The sequence below is a fragment of the Camelina sativa genome, chromosome 4 (assembly GCF_030686135.1).
Source record: "Camelina sativa cultivar CO46 ecotype springtype chromosome 4, ASM3068613v1".
NCBI classification, from domain to species: domain Eukaryota; kingdom Viridiplantae; phylum Streptophyta; class Magnoliopsida; order Brassicales; family Brassicaceae; genus Camelina; species Camelina sativa.
The window spans coordinates 19,244,953-19,259,768 of NC_141883.1; the positions used below are offsets into that span (position 1 = coordinate 19,244,953).

General features: G+C 39.2%; 5 protein-coding genes across 8 annotated transcripts; 2 read left to right on the top strand and 3 right to left on the bottom strand.

The window, feature by feature from the left end:
• Positions 1-2,227: 2,227 nt before the first annotated feature.
• Positions 2,228-4,117, bottom strand: LOC104783882 (transcription factor bHLH79). Its single transcript, XM_087509434.1, has 7 exons — positions 3,872-4,117; positions 3,568-3,625; positions 3,434-3,522; positions 3,241-3,306; positions 3,020-3,088; positions 2,846-2,923; positions 2,228-2,596 (listed from the first exon to the last, which is right to left on the bottom strand). Exons 1-7 carry the CDS (start codon positions 4,115-4,117, stop codon positions 2,471-2,473), a joined length of 732 nt encoding a protein of 243 aa, XP_087365560.1. The 3' UTR covers positions 2,228-2,470.
• Positions 4,118-4,300: 183 nt separating this feature from the next.
• LOC104780593 (putative pentatricopeptide repeat-containing protein At3g47840) lies at positions 4,301-6,539 on the top strand. 2 transcript variants are annotated; one of them, XM_087510343.1, is made up of 2 exons: positions 4,301-5,040; positions 5,142-6,539. In XM_087510343.1, exons 1-2 carry the CDS (start codon positions 5,038-5,040, stop codon positions 6,453-6,455), a joined length of 1,317 nt encoding a protein of 438 aa, XP_087366469.1. In that variant the 5' UTR covers positions 4,301-5,037; the 3' UTR covers positions 6,456-6,539. The 2 variants fall into 2 exon arrangements, with proteins under 2 accessions (XP_087366469.1, XP_010503396.2); XM_010505094.3 differs by having other exon boundaries at positions 4,309-6,539.
• On the bottom strand, positions 6,473-8,440 carry LOC104780592 (uncharacterized). The gene is made up of 4 exons (XM_010505093.3): positions 7,909-8,440; positions 7,319-7,435; positions 6,950-7,216; positions 6,473-6,786 (listed from the first exon to the last, which is right to left on the bottom strand). The coding sequence occupies exons 1-4, from the start codon at positions 8,413-8,415 to the stop codon at positions 6,619-6,621; spliced, it is 1,059 nt and encodes a 352-aa protein (XP_010503395.1). The 5' UTR covers positions 8,416-8,440; the 3' UTR covers positions 6,473-6,618.
• A 171-nt stretch (positions 8,441-8,611) lies between these two features.
• LOC104780595 (hydroxyproline O-galactosyltransferase GALT6-like) lies at positions 8,612-11,641 on the top strand. Its single transcript, XM_010505096.3, has 7 exons — positions 8,612-9,721; positions 9,810-10,048; positions 10,151-10,441; positions 10,563-10,691; positions 10,791-10,964; positions 11,072-11,176; positions 11,266-11,641. The coding sequence occupies exons 1-7, from the start codon at positions 8,815-8,817 to the stop codon at positions 11,476-11,478; spliced, it is 2,058 nt and encodes a 685-aa protein (XP_010503398.1). The 5' UTR covers positions 8,612-8,814; the 3' UTR covers positions 11,479-11,641.
• A 112-nt stretch (positions 11,642-11,753) lies between these two features.
• Positions 11,754-14,766, bottom strand: LOC104780594 (protein EARLY FLOWERING 5). Of its 3 annotated transcripts, none has more exons than XR_015596834.1 (10): positions 14,539-14,726; positions 14,216-14,309; positions 14,034-14,119; positions 13,876-13,931; positions 13,706-13,769; positions 13,541-13,622; positions 13,065-13,441; positions 12,707-12,841; positions 12,353-12,630; positions 11,754-12,251 (listed from the first exon to the last, which is right to left on the bottom strand). XR_015596834.1 is itself a non-coding variant. In XM_010505095.3 (9 exons), exons 1-9 carry the CDS (start codon positions 14,674-14,676, stop codon positions 12,018-12,020), a joined length of 1,620 nt encoding a protein of 539 aa, XP_010503397.2. In that variant the 5' UTR covers positions 14,677-14,766; the 3' UTR covers positions 11,754-12,017. The 3 variants fall into 3 exon arrangements, 1 of the variants encoding a protein (XP_010503397.2); XR_015596835.1 differs by having other exon boundaries at positions 12,788-12,841; positions 14,539-14,720; XM_010505095.3 differs by having other exon boundaries at positions 12,353-12,841; positions 14,539-14,766.
• Between the last annotated feature and the right edge of the window lie 50 nt (positions 14,767-14,816).

A 14,816-nucleotide genomic window follows, 5' to 3' on the forward strand; every position in this document is an offset into this window, starting at 1 on the left:
AGAAGCTTGATGTAGTACAATTTTGTAACACTCATCACATCACCCGAATTATGTTGTAAAGAGAGGGAACCAGTGTGAGTGATATGGAGGCCGTCACCATGTTGAGTAAGATTTGCAAGATCGGAGGAGATGTGGTGCGTTGATCCACCATAGTTAGCTTTGTCGTGTAAATGTGTTTTGTAACACCTCATCAACAAGATAGTCGGCTTAGAGAATGTTTAACCCAACAAAATTACAACCATCTTAAGAGGACAAAGCTAACTGATCTCGTGATTAAGTATGTGAGTGAAAGTGTGGTTAACGAATCCAACTTTTTGTTATGTAAGTTTGTCCGTAAAACAACACAAATTTCCACGTCGTCTACAAGATCAAAGCATATGCTACTCAATATGTAATGATGTAATATTCAAAACAATGGTTTGACGAGACCAAGGAGGTCAGCAATGAAGCATATTATTAGATATATATTATGGGCGTAGTATGTTGGGCCTTTAGGATGTTATTTACATCAATGATGGTTTGTGTAAACCCAAGATAAACATGTATAAATATGGTGGTCACCTAAATAAATATGATCAAGTCAGTTTAATACCTAATTCTACATGGTATCAGAGATAGAAAAGTTCTAAAATTTTTGTTTTGATCTATAGTTTTGATTGAGAAAGTGAGCTATATATTTAGAATTTTTTTTTCCTTGTTTATATATTTAATAATTTTTTTTTTCTTGTTTAGAATGTCAAATAAGATCATGGTACACCATAGACAACACACAATTACTAAAAAGCGTTTAAGTATAAAAGATTAATCATAAATTTTAAAATTATGGTTGAATTTTTCATTCTTAATTCTTATGATTTTTTTGGTTATTTAAATTCATATGAATTTCTTTGTTAATTATAATCTTACATGAATTTTTCAAAGGAGTTTTCTTTACATCCGAATTTTTTTTGTTATTGTAAAATTATCATATAAACATTTCTCTAGCCAATTTACATGACGCTTTGCTGGATTCAAAAACACATCATTTATGAATATTGGATTGATGTCCTTTGAAGGATGTGAGAATCCCAAAATATATCGTGGTGCATCTGCGATTGGCTTATGTAAATTCATTGTATAAGACATATGTAGAATACTGTTATTACGAAATATGAAATAATGGTTGTGTATAACATTAATAACGAGTGGGGTATATCATGATGCTGCAAGAAAAATAAGTCTTAGATGGCTTTGTTTGCGTTTACTAGTCAATATATTATGAACATCAAATCAAATATTTTTTAATTGTGTTCTTTTTATGACTTAATTATCACTGTAGTTTTTAATTTTTAGCTGCGTAAAATAGAAAAGATTACGAAAATAAATAAAATCAAGATCAATAGACATAATTAAAATTGTCCAACTGAAAAAATGTGATTTTCTGTTTTTTTTTTTAAATGTTGAGCGGTGTATTTAATCCAATATTTTAAATGATTTGAGTTTTACTAAATTATTATATGATTTTAGGAAAGTTGATATGATTTATTGTAATCAAATCACACAAAAATCTTTGAGTTTTAGATTTTTATATTTTTAACTAAGAAAATTCTCACAAATCCTATAAATCACTAATTTAATAACACTGGATGTCAATAGATTTTGTATCATACTAAGAAGATTTGGCGAACTATTTAGCAAGGTGTTTCCAACTACTACTTTTAAGAAGGTACTTCATCATATTGGATATGATCATCTCGAAGATTTTAAGTGATGTACTCGTGAAGGGGAGTAAAAGCGCACTGCACTCTTTTTCTCTAAACCATGGTTTTTCCTGGTGAGATTTTAACGAAGCTGCTACATCTCACATGCGCATTGAAAACTATACTTTTATAATGATCCTTATCTAAAGGGGAGTCTTATGAATGATTTAACGGATGTCTATTACTTTATACCAAGATATATAAAGTAATAGACATTACCCTAAACCTATTACTTTATACCAAGATGTATCTCTATATATACTCTATTACATTATCTATGGAATAAGACAAGTTTTCCCTACAAATCTATTACTTTAACAAGAAACTCATTATCTACGTCAACAACATTATTTGAGGTGTGAACTAAACAAGGTTTAAATAAGATAACCAAACTAAAAACGCAGCCGTCTTGGCTTCTCTTAAAACTACTAATCACTACGTTTGGTTCATAGGTATTGACTTTTAAAAATCCTTTTGTTGGGTGTGTGTTTTTAGGTGCAAAGGATAATAAAGACATTATCAAAGACATGATGAGTCTGTCACAGTGATTGAGTATTACAAAGGACAATAAAAAGTTGTTAATGATGAAACATATGCAGAGAGTATCTCTGGTGCATTAAACTAAATCTTTACTTCTGAGTTCTGATGATAACAGTCAGGCTTCGTCTCTATTTCCTAGTCGTACTATCTGCTAATTTATAGACACAAGACACAACCCTCAAGAAGATCAATCACGCAGTTCGTTCGAAGTTTCCATCAATCCTCATATCGAGCCAGTCCGGTTGAGACCCTAGGGCTTTGTCAGCTTCTTGTTGATCGAACAATGTTCGATGAACCTCAATCGGCAGAGTATTAAGCTGTAAAATACAACATCAATAGCTCATGCAAAAGTCAGTGGCGCTTTTTGATCCCAAAGATCAAGTAAGTTTGTAAGAGAACCAAACTACTATATATGGACCACGGAACTGTATTGACAACAGAGTATAAAGATTGATATTTTCCAGCAAATTTAGTATTGGTGATGAAACCTTATGATCAACTATTACTAAGTACTGTAATTTTAGTAGCATCGTCAGAATTTCTAAAGAAAGGAGTTTGGGGCTTACATCTCCAGAAGGGAACATTCCTACTTCCGGACCACTGCCCACATCTGAATTAACGATTTCTAGCTTCATCGATAGAAACTGCATCCAAATTCAATATTATAGCCTAATAATCATATTATAATAGGTGCAGCATTTAGAAGAAATATATAAAGTACACAGAAATGGCTGCCATACCTCAACTTGCCGTTGCAACGACTGAATATAATTGATAATCTCATCAAGCACAAGAGCTTTTCCTATGATCTGAATCATAGAAGCATTCTTATAAATATTTCAGAAGGTGTTATAAGCATTTTGTAACAGTGGCTTCAATGGTAAAACAGCGGGTGCAGTGAGTATGAAGCAATTGTATTTTCGTGTACAGGAGCAAGACAAAAGACTTATTAGCAAGGTACCTTATTACATCCTGGAATCAAATCCTGAAGAAACTTCATCCTCTCGCTGATCTTTTCTCTTCTAGCCTGTGGAATAAAAAACCATGCGGTAGATGAACAATTTACAGATGAAAGGTTGAACATAACACTGATATGAGTAACAAAAAGAACAAGCCAATCCGCGTAACTGTAACAAACCCCTTTCAAAACATACCCGCTCTGCCAGACTGTGCCGGTCAGTAGCTTGTCCTCGTCTTGCTCTCACGTGAATATAACCCTTTGGCGGACTCTTTTCTTCGGTTCCTTTGCTTCAACAACCTGAGCTTGTTTCACCTTCAGCTCTCAAACCATTCTCAGTTTCTTCTTCAGATCCACAAACTTTCATTTTCTTCTTCCTCGAATCTTTCTGCTCAAAGATACATACATATACAACAACCATTGAGTTCAAAATCATCATAACATCATAAACTAATCACTCGTAGTCACAGAGCAACAACAATTAAGATGAGCATATGGAATCAAGTAGTTATATTTATATACAGACCAATTAAAGTTATCAACTTTACTATAAACTAATCCTAGATCCCAAGCTAACACTGTGAAATTGAGAACCAGCTTAAGCCAAGAAATGAAAATGTAAACAAAAGCTCACCAATCGAGTAACGCTGGTCAAAGGTCGTCTCTTTCTTCGTCCTCCGGTTAGCTCCGTCACCGTAGACTCCTCAGCCGCCGATATGTAACTGTTACCGGAATACCCGAATAATTCGCTTCGACTAGTGAAGTCTTGACCCGGATTGAGCGGTAATTGGATACCATAGTTCACTGAAAATGGCCAAATCTCAGAGAAGGATGACTCGTTTACTACCGGAGGATCCATTAGGAGCTCCGGATCCGACATCGGAGTACTAGTACCTTGGGAATACGGAGAAGCTTAGCGTTACCGTTTGGGGTTTTGGATAAATCAATCAGTCACTTTATCCAAAAAAAATCTCACAGAGGACCTTCTAACAGGACAACGTGCCGTTTTGGTAATCCGTGACTCTCTTTGAGAAGGACGACGTGCCGTTTTTCGTTTAACTTTGACTGGACTCTTCTTCTTCTGTCTAGTGAATGTTTTGTTTTCTTCTTCAGGTGAAAAAAAACACACTAAAGACATGATTTTGAGTGTGCGAAATGGCGGCACGATCCAACGGTTTTGTACAGCTTCGATTTCATTACTGGAGAACCGTATCTCGAATCAGGTGGTGGTCACATTTGATTCCAAGTCTCACCTTCGAAGTCTCGTCAATGCCGGGAATTTACGAGATGCTCGCCAACTGTTTGATAAAATGCCACACAGAGATGTTGTGTCATGGACAGCCATCATTAAAGGATACGTGACTGCAAACGACTCTGACGAAGCACTGGTTTTGTTCTCCTCTATGCGTCGTGTTGTTGATCCTGCCGTCGTCTCACCTGATACCTCTGTGCTAAGTGTTGCACTCAAGGCTTGTGGTCAAAGTTCCAACATTGGGTATGGTGAATCTTTACATGCTTACGCGGTGAAGACTTGGCTTCTCAGCTCTGTATTCGTGGGAAGTTCTTTGGTTGAGATGTACAAGAGAATTGGGAAGATGGACAAGAGTTGCAGAGTTTTTAGTGAGATGCCTTTTAGAAACGCTGTTACGTGGACAACAATCATAACGGGTTTGGTTCTCGCTGGTCGTTACAAGGAAGGGCTGATGTACTTTTCGAATATGATGAGACTGAATGAACCATCTGATACTTTTACATTTGCTAGTGCCTTGAAGGCTTGTGCTGGTTTACGTCAAGTTAAATATGGTAAGGAGATTCATACTCATGTGGTAGTGAGAGGCTTTGATGATACTCTCTGTGTGGCTAACTCGCTTGCTACTATGTATACTAAATGTGGGGAAATGCAGGACGGACTTTGTTTGTTTGGAAATATGAGTGACAAGGATGTTTTTTCGTGGACAAGCCTTATTGTAGCTTACAATCAAATGGGTCAAGAAGAAAAAGCTGTGGAGACGTTTATAAATATGAGAAATTCTCGAGTACCTCCTAATGAACAAACTTTTGCGTCGATTTTTTCTGCGTGTGCGAGTCTTTCTAGACTTGTGTGGGGCGAGCAGCTCCACTGTAATGTATTCTCACTAGGTCTAGGTGATTCTTTGTCAGTGAGTAACTCGTTGATGAAGATGTATTCAACATGTGGGAAGTTAGATTCTGCTTCTGTTTTGTTTCAAGGAATGAGATGCAGGGACATTATTTCGTGGAGCACGATTATTGGAGGATACTCTCAAGCCGGTTTTGGAGAAGAATCTTTTAAGTATTTCTCATGGATGAGACAAGCGGGGACAAAACCAACGGATTTTGCTCTTGCTAGTTTGTTGAGTGTTTCAGGAAACATGACAGTTCTTGAGGGAGGCAGACAAGTTCACGTGCTTGCTCTTTATCTTGGTCTAGAACAGAACCCCACGGTTCGTAGTAGTCTGATTAATATGTACTCGAAATGCGGAAGTATCAAAGAAGCTTCAAAAATATTCGAAGAAACAGATAGAGATGATATTGTTTCTTTGACAGCTATGATCAATGGATATGCAGAACATGGAAAGAGCAAAGAAGCTATTGATCTGTTTGAGAAGAGCCTAAAGGTTGGTTTTAGACCTGACTCTGTAACTTTCATCAGCGTTCTCACCGCCTGCACTCATTCGGGACAGCTTGACCTTGGTTTTCACTATTTCAACTTGATGCAAGAGAAGTATAATATGGGACCAGCCAAGGAACATTATGGTTGTATGGTTGATCTGTTATGTAGAGCAGGAAGGCTAAGCGATGCAGAGAAGATGACCAATGACATGCCATGGAAGAAGGACGATGTAGTCTGGACCACACTTCTCATTGCGTGTAGGGCCAAAGGAGACACTGAACGTGGGAGAAGGGCGGCCGAGAGGATTCTAGAGCTGGATCCTACTTCTGCAACTGCACTTGTAACACTAGCCAATATATATTCAGGTACAGGGAACTTGGAAGAAGCTGCAAACGTAAGGAAAGATATGAAATCTAAAGGCGTGATCAAGGAGCCGGGATGGTCATCAATTAAGATTCAGGATCGCGATTCAGCGTTTGTATCTGGCGATCGGCTCCATCCTCAAAATGAAGCTATATACAATACCTTGGAATTAGTAGTATATGGTGCAATAAAAAGAGCTTTTGGGATTTATTCATATACGTGAAAAAACAACAATGACCCTTTGAGAAACGGTGATTCTTCCTGATTATATTAGTTTGCACTTTGCAGTAATAATATTATTAAGATATGGATGAGTCTGATTTATACATCAATCAATATGAACACGTTACAGCTATGAAAACCAAAAAAAGACAGAGGAGGAGCTGCTAATTCCATGGACTCTGAAGCCGTGATTCTCTGAAAACAGAAGTGCCACCAGAACCAGCTGGTGAAGGAGATGAAGCAATGTAGTTTGTTCCAGATGCAGAGACAGTGACTGCAGCACCATGTTGAGAAGGAGCCACTCGTGGACTCCATCGAGAAGTATGTGGAACCTGAGAAACAATAAGAACAGCCAATCATCATCATATACATATATGAATGCAAAACCAGAGATTGAGCAAGAAGAAAAGAGAGCCTAGGTTTTATTTTGGATCCAACGATTCTAAGTAATTTGTTTATATTGTTGTATAAGATGAAGGAGAATTGAATATATACCATATTGTGCTGTGAAAAGGCTGCTGCTCTTCTGAGAGGAGATTCAGATGACGAAGAAGCACCACAAAGTCGTTGCACAGTACGAATTTGAGCACTATTATGATTCGCTGCATCATCAGTTTCTCCACCTTCCATGTGAGTACCAGCATTACCTCCCGAGTCATTAGAGACATCCACATGGAGTGGAAGAGCAGGACGAGTCGCTGCTGTCGTTCCTTGCTGTTGCATGTAGCTGCGTCTTTTCAATTCTTCCTCAGCATTTAATATCTGCGTATCCGTTAAGTAATTTGACATGTATTATTACATCGATATTGGTACATAGAGCTGAAGCACTTTTATATAGAGAGAAGAGCAGACACTGGGACTGACCTGCTTAAGCACTTGGACTAGATTGTGTTTCTTTGCATTCAACACTTGTAACCTGTCCTCCACTTCTTTCCGTTTAATCTCTATTTCGGTTGGTACTTTTTCGATTGTTTCAATTGCCTGTTTCGCAAGGAGATAATGCAGTCACGAAACGCAAAACATTAAAGCTATTAGACTTTTTTTGATTGATGGCAATTTGAGATACAGGAAAACAAAACAACTTCACAGATTAATAACAACTACGACCCATATTGGTAACTCTCTTGCGGCTAATTGTTTCATCTATAAGACTTGTTACGTGACAACAACATCCATCAATGCAACTTAAGCTACTTGAGGACACACGTCAAAGCTTGTAACAATGGCGGCTTCGCTTCAACAGTGGCTACTCTACAATTCAACAAATCCGCCACTAATACTGATAAATTCACCTAAACTGATCTAGTTTTCCCAATATTCCTATCTACTTCACCTAGCTCTCCACAAATCTCTCAACGAAGATGATATGTTCAGCTTCAAATCACCTAAGTTATACTCAAATTCCATAGTAGGATCATAAAGAAGTTGAAAATATCAAAGAAACCTAAACATACCTCGACCTTCTCGTTGGCTGCATCTTCCTGTGGCACATTATCAGCTTCCTTCGATTCCTTCACTCCTGCGGGAAGACCTCCGCCGTCTGTTCTAGCTCCTTCAAAACCTCTGTCGTTTTCGTCTTCCCTAACCTGATTCCCACAAACCTCCTCTCTCTTCACCTCAACTAGCTTCTGCTTCCCAGAAGAACCGTTCTCTTCAGATGGAAGAATCGGATCCTCCTGATCGGTAACCAATTCAGTCTTGACGGTAAGGTTGGCGTTAGGGTTGGAATCAACGGGGAGACGAGAAAGGGCTCGTTTACGGCGATGAAGGAGAGATTTGAAATCCTTTCTCGAGAGATTATGGTCCGGCATCCTCCACTCGCGTTTTACGTCGGGAACTTTGTGAAGGTTGCCTCTGTACATTGAAATCGCCACCATCGTCTTCTTCGGGGTTTCCGTTCGTCGGATTCGCCGTTTCGTTCTGTTTCCATGGTCATATGACGATGGGGTTTCGGCTTGCATGACGTTTTGCTCTGAGAGGTGAGAAACGTGCGTCGTTTTTTTTAAAGTAAACTTTATTAAGTAAAACACAAACTACGAAATTAGACCGCTGAAAGCCCCAAACTAAGCCCATTACTATTCAAAAAACAAAAGAAAGCCTAGAGTCAAGAGGAGATGAAAACACTATTTTTCCTCAATTATTAAATAAAAAAAAAATATGGCTACCGTTTTCAAAATAATGCCGTTGAGAAAGAGAAATCCAACAATCTTTAAATTTTGAAAAAACATTAAAAATAAAAATACACTGAATAAACAAACTTGTTCATCATCATCTCTTCAAATCAGTTCACTGTGAAATTGATTTGAATCCGTTCTTAATTTATGATTTATGTGGATAATTCGAGAAAAAACAAGTAAGCAATGAGGAACTCGAAGCTATCAAAACCAAACAAGTCTGAAAATTTAGTAATGTTCGTTTCTCTCAGCAAGAAGAGATGGGTTCAGATACTAATGGTGGTTGGGCTACTACTGTACATACTTCTAGTCACCACGCTCGAAATCCCCGTCGTCTACAGAAACGGGTTCAATGCCTTATCACAGGATCGGTTAACCCGACCCGAGAAGCTCCGTAGCGAGTGGGATTTGCAAGAGAGGTCAGCTCCGGGTCGTCCCATCAGGAGATTAATCTACCGAGAAACAGAATCGGAAGCGCCTGCTCGAGCTCTGGTTAGCTCAGAACTGAGAAGAACGGTACGGATTACATCCGGGTTGAAGTTTGACCCGGAAACATTCGACCCGAGTAGTAAAGATGAGTCCTTTGAGCTCCATGAATCGGCCAAGGTAGCTTGGGAAGTTGGTGGGAAGCTGTGGGAAGAGCTTGAATCTGGGAAAACCTTAAACACTTTGAAAGAGGAGGAGAGGAAGAAGGTTAAGAACCATGGCTCGAGTTCTTGCCCGCTCTCGGTTTCGTTATCCGGGTCGGATCTTTTGGCTCGTGGGAACCTCATTGAGCTTCCTTGTGGGTTAGCATTGGGATCACACATCACAGTGGTGGCGAAGCCACGCGCTGCTCACTCAGAGATGGACCCGAAGATAACAATGTTGAACGGAGAAGATGAAGCTGTGAAGGTTTCACAGTTTATGTTGGAGCTGCAGGGGTTGAAGGCAGTGGAAGGGGAAGATCCACCTCGGATTCTTCACTTCAATCCTAGGCTTAAAGGTGATTGGAGTGGTAAGCCTGTGATTGAGCAGAACACTTGTTATAGGATGCAGTGGAGCTCGGCTCAAAGATGTGAAGGTTGGAGATCTAGTGATGATGAAGAAGCAGGTGAGTTCAATGTACTGTCTTACTTTATTAGTAGTTAGTGTTGCTTGAGTTTTAGACAAACGACCAAAGAATGACCTTTGTTTCACAGTTGATGGTCAGGTTAAGTGCGAGAAGTGGGTTCAAGAAGATTTTATTTCTTCTAAAGAAGAGACTAACACGGCAACATGGTGGTTGAGTCGTTTTATTCGCCGGAGTAAGAAAGTAACAATAGAATGGCCATTTCCATTCACTGAGGACAAGCTCTTCGTGCTTACACTAACTGCTGGATTGGAGGGTTATCACGTTAGTGTTGATGGGAGGCATGTCACATCCTTCCCTTACCGAACTGTAAGTGATGCTTCCTTCAGAACACTCTTTGAATTGCTTTTGGAACAGTAATAAAAGATCAGAAAATGATATTTGTTTGTGTGTGCTTTTGACTATATGAAGGTTTTTACACTTGCGGATGCTACTGGTCTAACTGTTACTGGGGATATAGATGTTGACTCTGTTTTTGCTGGCAATCTCCCAACCTCGCACCCTAATTTTGCTCCTCAGAGGTATCTTGAGCTCTCAAGCAACTGGCAGGCCCCATCAATACATGATGAAGAAGTTGAGTTGTTCATTGGTGTTCTTTCTGCGGGTAATCATTTTGCTGAGCGGATGGCCGTGAGAAAGTCTTGGATGCAGCATAAACTCATCAGATCTTCCAAAGTAGTGGCTCGGTTCTTTGTGGCATTGGTATGTTTAGCATAGTTGCAGTGAGGTTCTATGAGGCTAGTCGTTTTAGATCTTCTTGATCAGGATTGGAATCAATAAATTTTTCAAACAAATTGATGCTGAGTGTTTGGTATAAACGTAGCACTCGAGGAAGTCAGTCAATGTGGAGCTAAAGAAGGAAGCTGAATTCTTTGGGGACATAGTTATAGTACCTTACATGGACAGCTATGACCTGGTTGTTCAGAAAACTGTTGCAATCTGCGAGTACGGGGTGAGGTTTTTATTCTAAGAATCAACGAGTCAACAAATTTGGTGTCACTTCTTCAGTGATTCATGGATAAAACCACTTACTCAACATTTTGGTTTGCAGGCTTATCAGTTGGCTGCCAAACACATTATGAAGTGTGACGATGACACATTTGTCCGCATAGATGCGGTTCTCAGTGAAGCGAAGAAAACACCTACGGATAGAAGCTTGTACATTGGCAACATCAATTATTATCACAAGCCTCTTCGCCAAGGGAAATGGGCTGTTTCATATGAGGTAATATTTGAAGAACAAGAAAAGTGATAAATTTGGTATTTTGCTTCTTTGTTCCAGAGATGTAAAAATCTCAAACTCGTACTAAATTTATTCAACGAGTTCTACAGGAATGGCCAGAGGAAGATTATCCTCCTTATGCCAATGGTCCTGGCTACATACTGTCAAGAGATATCTCCCGCTTCATCGTAAAGGAGTTTGAGCACAAACTAAGAGTAACCAATCATCTTTGTTTTAAAAAGAGTATTAGAGACAATTTATAACTATGTGATGTGTAATATACATCATTTTCATTCTGCTTTAGTTATTCAAAATGGAAGACGTGAGCATGGGAATGTGGGTGGAACAGTTCAACAACAGCGTGAAGTCTGTGGATTATGTGCACAGCTTAAAATTCTGCCAGTTTGGTTGCATAGAGAATTACTTAACAGCGCATTACCAATCGCCTAGACAGATGATCTGTCTGTGGGAGAAATTGGTCTTGACGGGCAAACCTCATTGCTGCAACTTGAGATGACACAACAGTGCGTTGTTTTGTTCTGTTTATATCGTTTGGTCGTGAGAAAAAGAAATAATTTTTTAATGAGAAAAGTTTTTGTTGCATAAAAGATGAGCGCCCGCGGTATATGTGTAGTCTAAACCTTTTAGCAGCTCAATGAATCCTTGAATCATTCATTCACATTCATTTTTCCCCCTTGATCTTGATCATATGATGCTATTTTGATTACACTTTAACCAAATTCATACTGAAGGTACCTCTATATGGTCTCAAAATGTCAACCCAACCAAATATTCTCAAAATGTTTTAGCTTTTACTTCAAAACTATCTTTTAAGAGGCAAGCTGTTTAGAGTTGCTGTATATATCAGGAGAGGCAAACTCTTGAGAGTTGGTGAAATGAATACAAAAGGTCAAGAAGATAAACAATCTTCACTTCTCCTGTGGAATCTACAATCCTTGAGGTCGTCTAGTTTCATTTTTAACTACTGAAATGTTTTAATAATCTGATCCATAAAGAAATTGCTTCATCTCCTTATGCAGTCTTATAGTTTCTATTCTAGCTATCAAGTGCTCCTAGAGCTTTCATATCCTCCAAGAAAGCGGAATAAGACTGGTCGATGCTCTGTGGCTTTGACGGTGCTGATGTGTTGGTGGCCGACGCTGGCTTTACCGGGGCAGCATAAGTTGTAATAGTCCTTGGTGTAAATCCCAGGGTGCTCACTGTCGAAGTGTTTGGCTTTGGTTTGGTTGTAGCTACTGACTCTCTTTTGACCCGAACTGATGCAGGGACCTGAATATCAGAAAACAAATCAGAATCCAAATGAATGTACAGATAAATGGGCCATATAGTTAGTTATGCACTATTTATTATTGTAAATCATGTCCACTCACCATGGATGTAAGCTCAGGTGTGTGCTGAGCAAGTGGTCTCTTGACAACCGTAGGAGCAGCAGCTTTTACATAAGATGGTTTTTGTGGCACATATGGCCTACTCATTGCATGTCCATCTTGAAAATTAGGTGGTGGTCCTCGAGGAAGTGGCGGTCTCATCATAGGAGGTGGTCGAGCATAAGGCAGCCTTGGGACTCCTAGATGACCCAACATTCCATGAGGAGCGGGTCCAGGAAGGGGGCGCATATCTGGAGGCAGCGGTGGAAAGTGTAATATCCCTGGATGCAGAAGATCAGGCTGTAAATTAGAGAGTAAAGCTGGTTGGTGCTGTTGAGGTAAGAGTGGTGGTGTAACCATTGTTGAGAAGTTAGCATCTTGAAGATTGCTACTAGTAGTATCAGAATTTAATGGACCACCATCAGATCCATTGCTTACAGGTTTCGGGGGAAGCCCAGGCGGAGGAGGAGGGATAAAAGTCACAGTAGAGACCTGCACGATGGGAACACAAAATGAATCTCGGTTTAACCTTTCTCTGATATGTAACTTCCATTAGACATTTTTGATTATTGACAACCTAATGCAGAATTTTAACAATCCACAAACTTGCTTTGTCCTAACTTATAAAAAAAATCTTTCCTCAAAATTTATGAAAGCTATCAGTCACACATTAGGATTGGTATATACTCTAGAATGAGTTTCAGTGCAAAATTACCTTATGGTCGCTGAAGGTTTGATCTGATGAGGGAAGGATATTGCTATCAGTTTCACTTCCACTAAGGCCAGGTGGAGGTAGTTGGGAAGATTGAGGAAGGGGAGGAGGTGGCGGAAGAGGAGGACGAACCGAAACCCGCTCATTTGGTGGGGGACCAGGGGGCGGTGGTGGAAAAGCAAGTCCAGTAGTTGGGACAGGAGGGTTTGGAGGCAATGGAGGTGGAGGTGGAGGTGGAATAGGCAAAGTAGAGCCTGGGCTACTGCCATCTATTAGGAGAGGTGGAGGCGGGGGAGAAGTCATTACAGCATCTTCTAACTCAATATTTGAAAATGATGCAGCACCGATAGAGGAAACACCATCTATGGGGATTCCAGGTCCTGCAACATCAACAAATCTTTTTAAGAGAGAGAAGGTAGGAAACAATACTATTTTTTTGTATGGGTAAAGAGAGGCATTTAACAAAAGAAAAAGAGTACCTGTTGAGGATTTATACATGGGTGGCTTTCCAGGGGGAGGGGCACCAGTCGGGTTCAATGTAGGATGATAATAAACAGAATCCTGTCATCATACAATAGTAGTAAGGTAAGGGAAATCTAAAAGCAGGAAAGAGAAACAAAGACGAAGAGAAGCTAAGTAAGTACTTGTGGTGTTAGGTTCCTTGATCTTGCATCCTCCTCGCCAGTTCTTCGTTGTTGGGGTAGGTGGCTATATAGAAACACAAGAAACAAGATATAAATCATAGGAAGCCAAGGGCATCATCTCATAATAACTTTGAATATTGATAGAGAACTAAAGAACTCAAAAAGTTCACCTAAACATAACAGAAGTTGTAGGCTTCCCCTGCTCCTTCATTTTATCCTCATGTTCCTAGAGAAAAAAAAAACACAAAAAAAGAAAGAAGAATAAGACGACATTAAATTCCAACAATGTACTCATCCTAATAAGAAACCAAAAGGATTCTGTTTATACCTTCCTCTTCTTCACAACCATCTGCAATGTATCTTCAAGTTGTCTCTTTTTATGTTTTCTTGCTTTGTCCAACGCACCTTCAGCCTCTACACCAAATCAATTAGAACCTCTGTGTCAGTAACTTATAAGCTGATTGACATTGCAAAAACTATAGGATGATGATGATGATGATGATGACTTACTTGACATATCGAGTTTCCTGATCTGTTCCTTGATTTGTTCAGGATCCTTCTTCAAAATTCCCACCTCTCTTACTTTATATCTCACTAACTTGTTCTGCATTAGCAACAACAAAAGTATAATTAACCCACACAGCTAATAGGACATCCCTGCAATTTCTTTGTTCAAAAGACCAACAACTGCTATTGAATCTACCCAAAAAAACAAGAGCTCGAGAAGCTCATAACAACCTAAACTAAAACCATTCAGCAATTCGATTTTACAAATAAGCATCCCTAATAGAATTGTTCAAAAAATAAAAAAATCAAAAACCCTAATTACTTACACGGAATAGTTCTTTCTGTCGTTGCTCTTTGCGGAAGACATCGGTAGGGTTCATCGCCTTCCCTCCTTTCGTCTTCTTCTTCATCTTTGCTTTTTTTTTCCCATTTCCAATTCCAATCCCAAAAAGAATTTGTAACATTTACTTCCCTTGATCGCACAATTGATGAACTTGATTTGATTCCCTACTATATATGTGCTTTTAAGTGTTTTAATAACAGATACAAATGGGCTATAATTTAATGAAAAAAGCCCATACTTGGCCCATTAAGTCATTTGGAC

Excerpts from the sequence above, each read along its gene's own strand:
- LOC104783882 (XM_087509434.1), bottom strand. The coding sequence starts at position 4,117 with ATGTCGGATCCGGAGCTCCTAATGGATCCTCCGGTAGTAAACGAGTCA. Across the intron at positions 3,307-3,433 it reads GGCACAGTCTGGCAGAGCGG|GCTAGAAGAGAAAAGATCAG; the intron begins GTATGTTTTGAA and ends TTTATTCCACAG. Across the intron at positions 2,597-2,845 it reads GAATGTTCCCTTCTGGAGAT|CTTAATACTCTGCCGATTGA; the intron begins GTAAGCCCCAAA and ends TGTATTTTACAG.
- LOC104780593 (XM_010505094.3), top strand. The coding sequence starts at position 4,374 with ATGATTTTGAGTGTGCGAAATGGCGGCACGATCCAACGGTTTTGTACA.
- LOC104780592 (XM_010505093.3), bottom strand. The coding sequence starts at position 8,415 with ATGCAAGCCGAAACCCCATCGTCATATGACCATGGAAACAGAACGAAA. Across the intron at positions 7,436-7,908 it reads CAGCCAACGAGAAGGTCGAG|GCAATTGAAACAATCGAAAA; the intron begins GTATGTTTAGGT and ends CTTGCGAAACAG. Across the intron at positions 7,217-7,318 it reads TAGTCCAAGTGCTTAAGCAG|ATATTAAATGCTGAGGAAGA; the intron begins GTCAGTCCCAGT and ends ACGGATACGCAG.
- LOC104780595 (XM_010505096.3), top strand. The coding sequence starts at position 8,815 with ATGAGGAACTCGAAGCTATCAAAACCAAACAAGTCTGAAAATTTAGTA. Across the intron at positions 9,722-9,809 it reads TAGTGATGATGAAGAAGCAG|TTGATGGTCAGGTTAAGTGC; the intron begins GTGAGTTCAATG and ends TTTGTTTCACAG. Across the intron at positions 10,965-11,071 it reads AATGGGCTGTTTCATATGAG|GAATGGCCAGAGGAAGATTA; the intron begins GTAATATTTGAA and ends CGAGTTCTACAG.
- LOC104780594 (XM_010505095.3), bottom strand. The coding sequence starts at position 14,676 with ATGTTACAAATTCTTTTTGGGATTGGAATTGGAAATGGGAAAAAAAAA. Across the intron at positions 13,442-13,540 it reads CATGTATAAATCCTCAACAG|GACCTGGAATCCCCATAGAT; the intron begins GTACTCTTTTTC and ends TTGATGTTGCAG. Across the intron at positions 12,252-12,352 it reads CACCTGAGCTTACATCCATG|GTCCCTGCATCAGTTCGGGT; the intron begins GTGAGTGGACAT and ends TCTGATATTCAG.